At 33.4% G+C, this 12,884-nt stretch overlaps 2 protein-coding genes across 6 annotated transcripts; both read right to left on the minus strand.

Moving 5' to 3' along the window:
• Positions 1-3,284: 3,284 nt before the first annotated feature.
• LOC132704854 (trypsin-like) lies at positions 3,285-8,563 on the minus strand. Of its 2 annotated transcripts, none has more exons than XM_060675145.1 (4): positions 5,409-8,563; positions 5,051-5,336; positions 4,640-4,848; positions 3,285-4,501 (listed from the first exon to the last, which is right to left on the minus strand). In XM_060675145.1, exons 1-4 carry the CDS (start codon positions 5,452-5,454, stop codon positions 4,350-4,352), a joined length of 693 nt encoding a protein of 230 aa, XP_060531128.1. In that variant the 5' UTR covers positions 5,455-8,563; the 3' UTR covers positions 3,285-4,349. The 2 variants fall into 2 exon arrangements, with proteins under 2 accessions (XP_060531128.1, XP_060531127.1); XM_060675144.1 differs by having other exon boundaries at positions 3,285-4,563.
• Positions 8,564-8,895: 332 nt separating this feature from the next.
• LOC132704853 (PC4 and SFRS1-interacting protein) lies at positions 8,896-12,398 on the minus strand. Of its 4 annotated transcripts, none has more exons than XM_060675142.1 (13): positions 12,304-12,398; positions 11,981-12,112; positions 11,842-11,900; positions 11,612-11,786; positions 11,406-11,559; positions 11,228-11,354; positions 10,347-10,470; positions 10,255-10,291; positions 10,044-10,189; positions 9,698-9,920; positions 9,403-9,638; positions 9,224-9,350; positions 8,898-9,149 (listed from the first exon to the last, which is right to left on the minus strand). In XM_060675142.1, the coding sequence occupies exons 2-13, from the start codon at positions 12,053-12,055 to the stop codon at positions 9,073-9,075; spliced, it is 1,560 nt and encodes a 519-aa protein (XP_060531125.1). In that variant the 5' UTR covers positions 12,056-12,112; positions 12,304-12,398; the 3' UTR covers positions 8,898-9,072. The 4 variants fall into 4 exon arrangements, with proteins under 4 accessions (XP_060531126.1, XP_060531125.1, XP_060531124.1 ...); XM_060675141.1 differs by having other exon boundaries at positions 12,167-12,307; XM_060675143.1 differs by lacking the exon at positions 12,304-12,398 and having other exon boundaries at positions 8,896-9,149; positions 11,406-11,556; positions 11,981-12,263.
• Positions 12,399-12,884: the final 486 nt, after the last annotated feature.

Raw genomic sequence — 12,884 nt, forward strand, 5'->3', positions numbered from 1 at the left:
AATTATCTAAATTATTTGGAAATTGTTTGAAACTGTGTTGAAAAATAAGAAAGGAAGAAAAGAAATAATCATACGAGTCCAATTGTCGGTTACCAAAACTTTATTAAATAAATTACCAAATAACAAATAAAATAAATTTAATAGATTAATGTATTTTTATATATCTTCTCATCACAAAAGCTTCAGTCGAAAAGACTTTGTTAAACCCCATGTGTGAGATAATTACCTAAATTTCCTTAATTTCAAACCTAACACAACTCCTGACATAGTGTGTTATGCAGCATATATCTACATGAAAGCCCTTTCAATCACGAAATTGTTTTAGTTTGGTTGCATACACGTCACTGAGTGACGTGTGACGTGACCGTCAGAACTAATAAACCTCAAGATCATCTGATCGCTCCCAAATCCATATTCAAAATACCCGAGACGCCCAAAATGGTTCACGACAGTATTTAATAATGCTGACATAAAGTGACACTTTAGACCCGCCTGTTGAGTGCATAATTGGTTATTTTAGAGTTAAGAAGTAAAAAAACATTTATAAGAAAATGTTTCAGATTTATTGTTTATAACATTATGATATGATGAATTAGCTTCTACATAAAAAATGTTAACGTATTGTAAAGTATCCAAATCTTTTGGGTATTTTTAGAATCGGAGCAAAATGTTAAAATCGGACCATATACGAACATTCTAACATAAAATAGTATATTATGCAATAAGTGCGGTGAACGGCATTTGACTTACGAGTTTATTTGACACGAGCGGACGTGTTGCATACTATACTTTTTCTACGACCGTTGGTTTTTGGGTACATTTTCGCAAAACACGAATACATTCACTGACATGACTGTCAGAATTGACAAACGTCAAAATTCAAAGCGTGGGAAATATCTCCGAAAACATCCGATTGCTCCCAAACCCGTGCGGTGCGAAAGTGGCTCGGATTCGTGGGAAACGAAAGCGACGCTTCCCGCTAGATCGGTGCGTAATTAGGTAGACGTGAGTAGAAAAACGTTTTTAACACATACTTGTCACAATATTTGTTACTTTTAACCAACCTGCATCTCCATGAATGCAGTCGGCAATAATCTCAATGCCAGTATTTGGGGCAAGCTCCTATTATCTCTAATTTGTTTGTTATCGACTATTACAAGTTATTCGCAAAACATTTCTATATCTAATCAGTAAAGCTGTAATAACATATCTTCCTGTTTTAGTCTATGGCATTAACGGTGATGTTCTGTTGCGACCTCGTTGTCAGAGAGTCACAGAAATTGTTGGTGACGTGTATAGATCTACAACGACGCTTTCCTCTGGGAGCTGCGGAGCATCGGGAGTTGCGAAGTTTTACAGACACCCTGAAGAAAAGAAAAATTTCATTCACCACAGCACACTTTTTCGAGATCAATGTTTTCACTACTCGGGACAGTCCTGACGTATTTTATTGCGTTAATCCAATTTATCGATAAACCAAATAAATGATTTCATAGTGTAAAGCCTGCATAGGGTTCGACAGGTAAATCTGAAATTACGCGTTATCAATTTTTGTCATTTTATACATTTTCCATTTTTCCACCAATTTGAATTAGTCCGTTTTTTGCCATGGCGCCTGCGCGCCGGCGGTTTTACGAATTTCGCCACATACACTGCGTGTCCTGGAAATTGCAACACAGTATAATAGTCTTAGCTTATTTATAATGTTTTTGTTTAGCCCCAGACCTTTTTTTTTCATTTTTTATCCTCATTCCTCAATTTTGTGTTTAATTTGTTCGATAGTAAAGGCGTCCACTGTCGCTAGTAGTTAATTGAAATATATGTCTTGCGTTCTGAGATAGTTATTGCGGTCATCTTTGGAACAATTTCGTAAATCTAAAGTTTTTTTCCAAAATATTGTTAACTTCACGAGCTACCGATAATCGCTAACAAAACCTCCTAAACGATAGTATGGTCTGTTCATAGGTATAAGAAAGTGACCAATTACTTTTGAACGGATTATCCAAGGGTGATCATTAACATACAATGCAACAAGATTATTATTATTAATTAGGGTAATTATTAATTACTAATTAATAATAATCTTGCTGCATTGTATGTTAATGACCACCCTCGGATAATCCGTTCAAAAGCTATTGGTCACTTTCTTATATCTATGAACAGACCATACCTATGTGTGGCTCGATAAAGCTTAAATATTTAATCAAGATCGTAGAGTTTACAAGCTGCAAGGGAACTCTTTGAGGCGACTAATCTCAGGTGGACTGTGGAGCTTAACCGTTTTCCAACATCGTAGTTTTGGTTAGTATTAGATTAATTTAACAGATTACTATGATGGTAATAATTTTTACAAAAACTCTAGTTTTTAGTAATTTTAGTAAGTTGATTGTTTTCTTATTAAATTGCAACGCTTTTGTGTAGCATAGTGATATAAAAGATATATAATAAGCATTTTTAAAAAAATAATGTTTATGTTAATGTTAATGTCTCTAAACTACTAATTTGTATATGTAGAGGTAGTCAAGTTATGTAACTTTTGCATGTCTTTTAGTTAGCACCTAAATGTTAAATTAATTTAGTACACATTTCCTCCTTGATTTAATGATTTCAATTGAATGACAAAGTAGAAATCGTTCAGCAGACAAACAAACTATACACTAAAAATGTTCGGAAGTGAATGTCCCTTATTCACTATGAGCATGCACGTGTTCAAGTTCAAATATGATCCAGCGGTCTGGTAACACTACAATAGCTTCCTGATTCGTTTTGAACAGGAACACTGACTCGATTGAAACCGCAAAAAAATAGTCCTTTCCATTATTAAACAACACATTTTTCGAAAATTACGAAAGTGACTTACCAACAACCAACAACTAATGCAAAAAAACATACTCTCACTAACTTATATATATAGTATATTATGCAACAAGTGCGGTAAACGGCATTTGACTCACGAGTTTATTTGACACGATCGGAGCGAGTGTTTAATAAACGAGTGAGTCAAAAAGTTTACAAATGTGTTGCATACTATACTTTTTCTACGACAGTTAATTTTTGGGTACATTTTCGCAAAACACGAATACATTCACTGACATGACTGTCAGAATTGACAAACGCCAAAATTCAAAGCCTGCGAAATATCTCGGAAAAATTCCGGAAATGTCCGAAGTGGCTCGGATTCATGGGAAACGAAACTGACGTGGTAAAGCGACGCTTCCCGCACGCTAGATCGGTGCGTAATTAGGTATTTTACAGATGGTAGTAGAAAAAAGAATTTGCTGTGTTCATTCATTTATTGCACATAAATCTCGTTCGAAATAGGTATAGGCAGTAAACTCTGGCTAATTGACAAACACTTTTAATTGAAATGACAACGTACGTAACCAAAATTAAATTATTTTTATTCTTGACGTTAGTAGCACGAATTTTGTCCGTAGCGCAGTTTCCTTTCCTTCTTTTCGTTCATTTCCTTTCTTTCTGCGCACCTCGCAAGCAGTATTTATTATAGAATAGCAGTATTTACACAGATGAGTTGTCACAATTTTAGTTACAATCAATGATTTGGTACAACCAACTTTTACAGTCATTTAAAGTTGTTGCTTATTAATAATTAACTGAAATCTGTATGGTAATTTGTACGCAAGACGGTCATAACCATAAAAAAATGCATTAAGTGGTTGCTACGGTAGGTATATCGGTTGTTTGATAATGAGATGTCCAATAGCGCTATCATAGTCCTGATGGACTGAATAAGGTTACAAAAAAATAATTATATAAGGTTATTTCAATAACGACCTGTATATGGCAACATATTTCTATTAGTGGGTCGTGCTTTATGAAGCACAACTTCTGAAGTGAGAACTCTTTTCCGAAAAATCTTCATACCTAAAACTTATGAGTCATGTAAAGGCTTGCCAAATACGAGCACACTACTAGTGCAGTGCAGTAAGGCACGTGATATCAGCTACTGGCTGTTTCGTTTGGTAGACGATTTAAATTTCACCGAAGATGATGTTTAAAAATTTACGAGTTCAGAACGTCCACTATAAATTTATGTTTTAACAGTGAGCAATACTTCTAAAAAATATGTTTCTTTTGGATTTGTATAATCTACTTTAATAATAAAGAAAAAACGAGGTGTTTTACGATGCAATGCAATTGTTGATGGAATAATTACTACTAGCAGTTTTTTTTAAGAAAACATTTGTAAGACAGCTGCATTCCCTCACTTTTGTATCATATTGCGGAAGGAAAGAATAAAATTCTCTTTTTAAAATATTCAGCTTATCCATTGTTTTTAGAATCACAAGTCAGAATGCTGTTGTATCCAATCTATATATTTTGATACTTTAACGTAAACAGACGGCGAGTAGATCTTGTCCCCGCAGTTCCCCATGCCCCAAGAGACGATACCGATGAGGGTTCCATTTAAGGCTAACGGTCCACCAGAATCCCCAGTACATGATGATTGATATGTTGTCGAAAAGGTGCAAATGTTGGTCTGCGAATCAAACGGGTTATTCGCTCTAGGATCCATAAGTTTTACCAGAGCATTATTGCATTCTAAAAAACGTAACCCACATATTAATAATAACTTAATAATAAATATGAGGCAAGACATATATTAGAAAACACTTACCAGTCACATCGATAAGTGGTATTTCTGCATATAACAAAATACTTGATTCTCTACCTGTCTCAGTCTCACCCCAACCTGAAAGGGTAGCAATTCCTGTGAATTCTGCATTTACAGGAGGAAGAGCAATGGGTTTGATGGTGTCGGTATAGATAAGGGGATCTGTTAATTGCACCACGGCAATGTCATGAGGAGAAGCTAGGACAAATCCACTAAAAGTAAAAATCAGTTAATATAAACTTTGCAAATTCGATTATTCAAGGCATCAGTGACAAAAGGAAAAGTTCCTCCCAATTTTTTGATAATTAATGAACGCAGGAAAACAAAACCGAAGCAATTTATTAGGTTCATAGCTTCAACAATCGTGGGAGATATTCAATTGCTAAAAATCTCAAAAACAGTTGCATTATTCACCTTTGATAAAGTTCGTGTATGACGTAATTCAAAACGTTTCGCCTCTGTTCTCCTACGTTGACATCGTACACATTAGTTATCCCTGCAAGCACTTGATAACTTGCTGCACCGGGAATTGGAAAACAATGGGCGGCAGTTAAAATATATTCAGGTGACAAAATACTTCCTCCACAAGAAGGATAGAATGTAAATCCTAGAGAGAGTTGAACTGATACCTGATAGGGAAATTGACCGCGTTCAGCGACTTCACCATATGAAATACGTCCTGAGGGGTTCGTAGGACCAGCTGGAAATAATTCACGTAGTACAGAACCCAGCAGCAAAACAAATAATATTGTAAGTAATGTAAATGGTATACCTGAAATGTAACTGGCTATTACAACCAAAATCGTTATAGTTTTCATTTTGCCGAAATTTCTCCTTCCTTATAATTTACCTACGGTAAGAAAAATAGTCTAGAGTGCTTAAGTGGACCTGTTTCACTATATAAGTACAGATATTCCATTTGTTCTAGATATTTGGGTACTTCAAAGTATTATCTGTTTGATAAAAATCATAACATTTCCTGTCAAACAAATCTCATTTTCTGAAATTAATGTAATGATCAGATAAGATCAGGCAATACTTGCAAAACTACTTACAGCTTGTTAAGGAATTTCTTTAAGAACAAATTTTAAAAATTTATTTTTATTTTTTATTATTTTTGATGTGCTTATTACAAGTTACGCTTTTAGTTCCAAAAATCCATCGTATACAGCACATACGTAACATTTTGAATAGAACACCCTGTAGATTATTCTGATTTTGTATTCTGAGCAAAAAATTAATAATACAATAATACAAATGCTTTTAGTTACAGATTTTCAAAATCAAAGGATAATTTCTAAAATATTAATACCAAATATGACTTATACATACAGAGAGGAGCACTAGTACGACAAAGTACTATATCTGTCTTATTTATCACTGTTTTGAAAAAATGTTTTTGTAGATCTATTTCATAAAAGCGTGCAATACAGAAATTAATATAAAAAAGGAAAGATGTTCATATAACAATGATATTATAGTTTCCCTACACAAATCTATTTTTCAGTAATATTCGCATTTATTAATCATTTAAAAATTATATGTTAACTTATTGCGTTCGAGTGAGCTCTTATTTTATTTATGATACTTCGTTAAAATGATACAGTGTGTTAAACGTCAAGATCTGGACTTAATTTATTTACATTATTTTTAATAATAATAAAATAGTTCCTAAATAATTGAAACTTTTGGATTCATCTTTAATTTTTTTGTAAATTACTACTTCTGCATGCATCTTAAAAAGGCATTAAATTTTTTATTTGATTTTCTAGTAAAACAAATTAGAAAAATAGTTCCATTATTGATAGAATATCAAAATTCCAATTGCATGCCTTCTATAAAATTTCAAATCTAATTGTGATTTTATATCGTTTTTTAAATTATACTAAAAACAAGCTTATCTGAAAGACATATTTTTTAAGAAAGAATTTATAGAGAATTGAATTTAGAATCCAAAAATTTTGTGACTGTTACAACAAACCAGTGGCCCTACTATTTTATTTATAAAATTAATACCTACTCACTAATACTTACCCTGTGTCTCCGCCACTGGAATATCGAAATTGTGGCAAAATGGCAGTTTGTGTAAATCAATGTGCCAAGTTCTCTCACTCGGTTTTAAAATATGTAGAGGAAGTGAAAATTGGTTTTTCCGTTGAACAAATTTTTTAACAAATTTAAACGTCCTAGATAAAAACTTTATAGAAAAGATCTAATATTTTCTAAAGGTTTCATTTACTTCTCGAATAATGTTTCGTCTTCGTTTGTAAATCACGCTGTATGCCGAAAAAGAAAAATATAACCCGCCCACAGGGGAAACTTGCGGGTAAAAAAGATACGCCTAGAATAGTACGAGACAGGAGAAATTTATGCTGTAGTCAAACTAAGCATTAACAAATATATGCTAAGAAATTCTTGCATTGGTTCCTAAAAATCAATTCATATAATTAAATTAAAATATACGTTTTTGAAACAACTAAAATTGTTCGCGTTCATCAAACGAAACCGTGAAATTACATAAGTCGCTCCATGTCAAACTGGAACGCCCGGTATATTATTTCATTTTTGGGTTTCTGAGAAATTGATACTCTTTATCGCTTACAGGGCGTCCAAAATTTACAAAATTTTCATTCATTTTCTCAAATACGCCACAGTATGTATGTATATTTATGGTAGGATGCAGAATTTGCAGGGAGGTTAGTTTATAAGAACCTGATGGTTGTAAAAGTATTTAAATTAAAATAGTCAGTTTCATTTTTCAAAAAAACTTGCACAGGCTACTGTAGTATATTTACATCATCTGGATTCCTCCTGCGTCGGTTTTTACTGAGTCGAACTTGCTGACGTTTCGCCAATCATCCTGTTGGCTTCTTTACAGCTTAAATGAAACTGTGTCGCATTCTACTCGAATAACTTATATATTGTTTGAGGGGGCATGCACATTGGTGAAAGGACCTGAGTCCCGGTTGAGATTGGTTGCTTATAGATTTCTACAGATTCTTGGATTTTTCGTTGGTAGATACTTTTATTTGGCTGTATGGTCTAGAAAACCTCCGAAATTTCCTTGACCATTTAACATACGTTTTACCATTGAATTAGAAACTAATGACCTAAAATCAGACCTAATATTGAATCATTCTGTTTACAGAAAACCTACGCCTACAGCCTGATACCTTAATGCATTGTCACATTACCCTCCGGCTCACCACTCACACTCACACTCACTTCACCACAACCTTCCAAATACAATGAGTCCGAAAGCAACCCCACACTTGCTACTAGTGTCCTACCTTACATTGAAAACTCACTGACAACATATAAAAAGTTATTAAGAAATATAACGTCAAAAAATCTCTCAACATCTTCGATTCGTCAGAGACAAAATTCAGGATGAAAAATATCAACTATGCTCAAAGAACATGAAAGAGCCTTAAGACTACGACAAATAAACTCATCAACAGTCGCCGATCACAGTCACGAAACCGGACATTAAATTTTATTTGATAAAAATAAAATTGTTGTATGCAATCAATTCCTCAACCAAAGAAAGATCCGAGAATCTATAGAAATCTATAAGCAACCAAACAATCTTAACCGCGACTCAGTCAATATGGGAATCAGTCATCCAAGATCATGTTCATACCCCACCACACCCCTTCTTTTAACTCCGAACCCTCAAACAATATAACAATATATGAGCAGTTTGTTAACCTCTGAAGAAGCCAACAGGATAATTGGTGAAACGTCTACATTGGATGTCAAGGAATGCAGAAGATTTGTGAATAGTACGAAATTCAGCTTGTTTTGACTAATAAATATATTACAAAAGCAAAGATGTTGTCAGCTTGACTTAATAAATAAACAAGAACAAAACATGTTGTGTTCTTATTTATATTTGTCAAGTCTACAACGAAAATAAAAAAACATAGCGTGGCGTATGTGGTGCTGGTTACTGTCAACCATTTGCAGCGAGGACAAATGGACCAGCACATCCACGCCATTGACCGCCATGTTAACTGTATTTTTTTTGCAATAGAATTGTAATTGGTGGCCTTCTAAAAGAAAAAAAATTCCAAGCTGTTTTATTAAAAGTAATAGTCGATTTACAGATTCTTGTATATGTTGCTAATTTCGCTGCTGCAGGCTTTGTTTTGGAACTTACCTACTTTTCAAGTAAAATATCACTTTGCTTGCTACATAAACTACTATTAGATTCCAAAATTAATTTATTAACTTATGTTTTTACCAAAATTGCTGGTAAAGTAAACAGTGTTTGATATAAAGTTTTTCGTAAGTAAACAGAAAATGATGTGGAATCAATATCAATTACATTTTGCTGGTAAATAAGTTTTAAAAAATATGATAGTTCATAAAATCCTACTAATTGTACACGACATTCACAATATAGAGATTCAAACATAGTGGGTTTCATTGATTCAAATGTCGCTTATTTCAACCGTCTTCTGCAACTCTGAAGCATCATCTAATCTATCAAAAAATGCCTTCCGGGAATCTGATAAAAAATATATTTCATCAGGCACAAAATTCTGAATTTTACGCACTTAAAGAGTTCTTGAATATACTTACTCGGTTCTGCGCAAAGAAGAGAAATCTGTTCATCTGTTAAAGATTTACAATGGTTTCGAAAGTCTGTAAGAATTTCCAAAAATGCATCCCAGAACGGTATCTTTGAATCTGGGAGTGCGAATAAACTCTAAAAGTAAAGTATAATGAAAAGAAAATTAAAAGAAATATTTAAGTCCCACCTTAATTTTATCATACAGTTTTTCAGCTTCTGTCCTAATCTTCGCCGCCTTTGCCATAAATTCTTCTAGTTCTTTATCTGTCATGTTCCATTCTTTTACATTTCCAACATATTTGCGCAACCTCCTCACAGTATCCATGATGTGAGGGTGCTTCTTCAACATTAGAGGGTCAAAGTCCACAGTGTCAAACTCTTTTAGGTGTTCCAGAGCCAAAGTAGGATCTGCTTTGTCTAAACCTGTGAATAGCACTGTCAATGACAAATAATTTATACCCAATATTTGAAGGAAACCTTACCCAGACTATCTTTGATTTTTGAATCTAGAGACACTAAACTTGCTTCTATTTTCAACCTTTCTAACCGACTTTGCTTAGCTTCAATGTCCCTTTTATAAGATATTTCTTTTATGTCATCTACAGTCATATTAATGTCAAGAATGATTAAATCTTGTTCTTCGTCTACTGCAATTTTATTCCCAGTAATCAATTTTTTTTTTAGTTCTAATAGCTCAGTCCCTACCTAAACAAAAGTTTTTTGTTATGTAAAAAATATTTATAAATTATATCCTACTATGTACTTAATCACCAATAGCTCTAAGAAAATAGCTAGAAAAAATTAGTACTACAACTCGCCCAGCCTTACTTTTTCATCATACAATGCCCTATCATACTCATCAGAGAACTTCAAGGGCCACTCTCTGTGAATCTTCAAACCACACACTGGCCCTAATGGTAATTTTACTGGAAAAACGGTATTCTTGCCATCTTCTCTAGTCTCTACGGCTTTACCTGCAAATTGAACCATTATTTTTAGAACCAAAAAAAAACATTACAATTCTGAATACAAGTCATACCTTTGTAAATACTCTCATGGTCTCTAACATATTTTCCCTAAAAAATAACTTCATTGTCGTATTTTAATTTACACATGAAAAACAAGACTCACATATAAAACATTGTTCTTGAGCAATCTTTCAGTAACAACATCAAACTTACTAGCTGTGGCTAAAGTTATTTCTTCGGGTTGTAGAGTAGAGTCTGTATTATCTTCTATTGAAACAAATTCAGGCCTAAGACAAAATATAAGCATATGATCCAGTTCAATATTTAACTTTGTTTGACTTTGTTTGGATGCATGGCACAAATTCATCTTAACTGTTGGAGAATCTGTTGGCTAGATCCTGTATTTATGCTGTTGGGTTACAATAGCTAACCAACAATAACCAAATGTACATTTCTGGTTGTTGGATATTTCACCCTATTTTGTAATACCTATTTAATATCATTAGTACATTTTTCTTTAAATGAATACCTGCTAAGTCATGTTTTGATTACTACTAATGAGGATGACTATAACAAAAATTATTACTTGTATACACTAAACAAAAGCCTTAGTCAAACAATTTGCAGTTTATCTTATATTAAATTTTTCAACTTCAAGAAACGTCAATGCAACAACTATTTCAAGATAAAGATTAATTCAAATGTAAGGAAAAATCGCACAAACATTCTGATCTTCAGGTGTGTTTGTCGGCAAGGTCCTAAATACTGTGAGGTTACTCAAAACACCAAAATTATATCTTTGCATTTTGGTTTATATATCAAATAACCTTTTTGCCCAGCAAATGGATGAACATATTAATTAATGAATCAAGAACTACCCCTGAAGCCCCATATTTTTGAACATACAAAAACTAAACAATGACTTCCAGAATAAATGTTCTAGTGTTGGTTTGTTCTCATTAGTTTAGATGAGATGATTCAGTGTAAATGACTAAATCATTTAAAATCTCATGCATTATATGCACCTGATATAAGGAAACTTACTCTTTTGGGCTATTATCCTCTTCTTTTTGTTCTTTTATTATAGTTTCAGCTAAACTGACCTTGTAATCTACATGAGCTAATTTTTTTCTGGGTTCTTTCTCATGTTGATTTTCAATTGGTCCATCATCTAAAATTAATGTTATTAATAACTAATTTAAATGAATAATTTTTCCATTACCCTTTAAATCAATTGCTATTGATTTCCTTCTTGGCCGACCTACAGACTTTTTGGCGGCTGGTTCATCTGGAAGAGAATTTGCTTTTCTTTTAATAGCTTTCTTTTCAGTAATTGAACCATCAGTTGAAGAATCAGAAACATCTTGAACACTCTTCTAAAGAATACTAATATAAAGTACCCAAGAATTTATTATATCACATACTTACATCATGTTTTAAGGGTGAATAGGTTGAATTTTCACTACCATCTCCACCATCTTGTTTTACAGCAGCATCAATTTCATTTACAGCTTCTTCATATCCTGCCCTTTTAAGATATTTTGGAGCATAATTGTCTCTATTTTGCAAATAATAACACAAATCTTCTACCTTTATGGTACCTCTAAAACAAGAAAAGGATAATGGAAATGAAAAACATTATGGAAAAAACTTATTACGTCTCTTTTGTACCATAAAATATAACACTGTATTTTCTTTTGCCAATATCCTCTACAATCTGTAACAAACATTTTAAGCACTTTATTTAGTATTACCAATTTTGAATAAAATTTAGACTTTACACTCTATTACACTTACCGCAGCTGGCCAAGGAGGATATCCTTTAACTTTTGCAAATACTTTGTCTCCCTTTTTGAATGTAGGCTTCGCCATTTTTGTGACAAAAATCGTATACAACCTGAAGATGTCACAATGTTTTTACCCACTTATCTGCAATATGCGTTAAAATTATCAATAGCTAGAATAACGTCGCTACACTACAACCGTAAAATAAAAAAAATGAAATGATATTGTATTATGTAAAATGGCGCTTTAGCTGACGACACACCACAGAATGCTATTTTTTTTTGAGCTAATCTCTCCGAACATCAAACCACTGAATAAAATATGTGTTGTCAAACCTTGTTTCACCCATTATTAAGTTCAAATAGTTTTCACATTCTAGATCCATATTTTTCGTGTAGCATTCTGTGGTTAATTATAATTTTGACAATCGACAGTTAGAGGTCGAGAACACGAAACAGAATATAAATGGTCAACGCTTTGAAAGAAACAATACGTCACAGCTCCCACTTCGGGTCGACAGTAACTGACCGTCTGTGGTTATTCTCCATACTAGGCTTAGAATTCTGTGTTCTAAATCTTTCAATACAAGGATTTGCGATTAAATTCTCTAGCAATCGAAAATTATTAAAGCACAAGCTCTCCTATACCAATAACGCCTAGCACTTATTTCGAATTAACTAGGTGAGGTAGGAGTAGCAGTAGATATTTTAAAAGGGTTGATAACTTATCGTTTTGGATTTGGATTTAGTGTTCAGTGAATGTTTTAAAGTTATAATCGTTGTCGGCCACGTCGTTTTTTCCTGTTCACGCCGGTCTGGTGGCCGGATGGGCCCGGTCGGTCGCTGGGAGAAGCGGGGCAGGCCGTTTTTTGCTATCGGTTAAAGAATTTTGAAGGGTTCCAATTGTTGTTTCCGTT

Source organism: Cylas formicarius, unplaced genomic scaffold (genome assembly GCF_029955315.1).
Source record: "Cylas formicarius isolate icCylForm1 unplaced genomic scaffold, icCylForm1.1 PGA_scaffold_7__23_contigs__length_41026272, whole genome shotgun sequence".
Classification (NCBI taxonomy): Eukaryota; Metazoa; Arthropoda; class Insecta; order Coleoptera; family Brentidae; genus Cylas; species Cylas formicarius.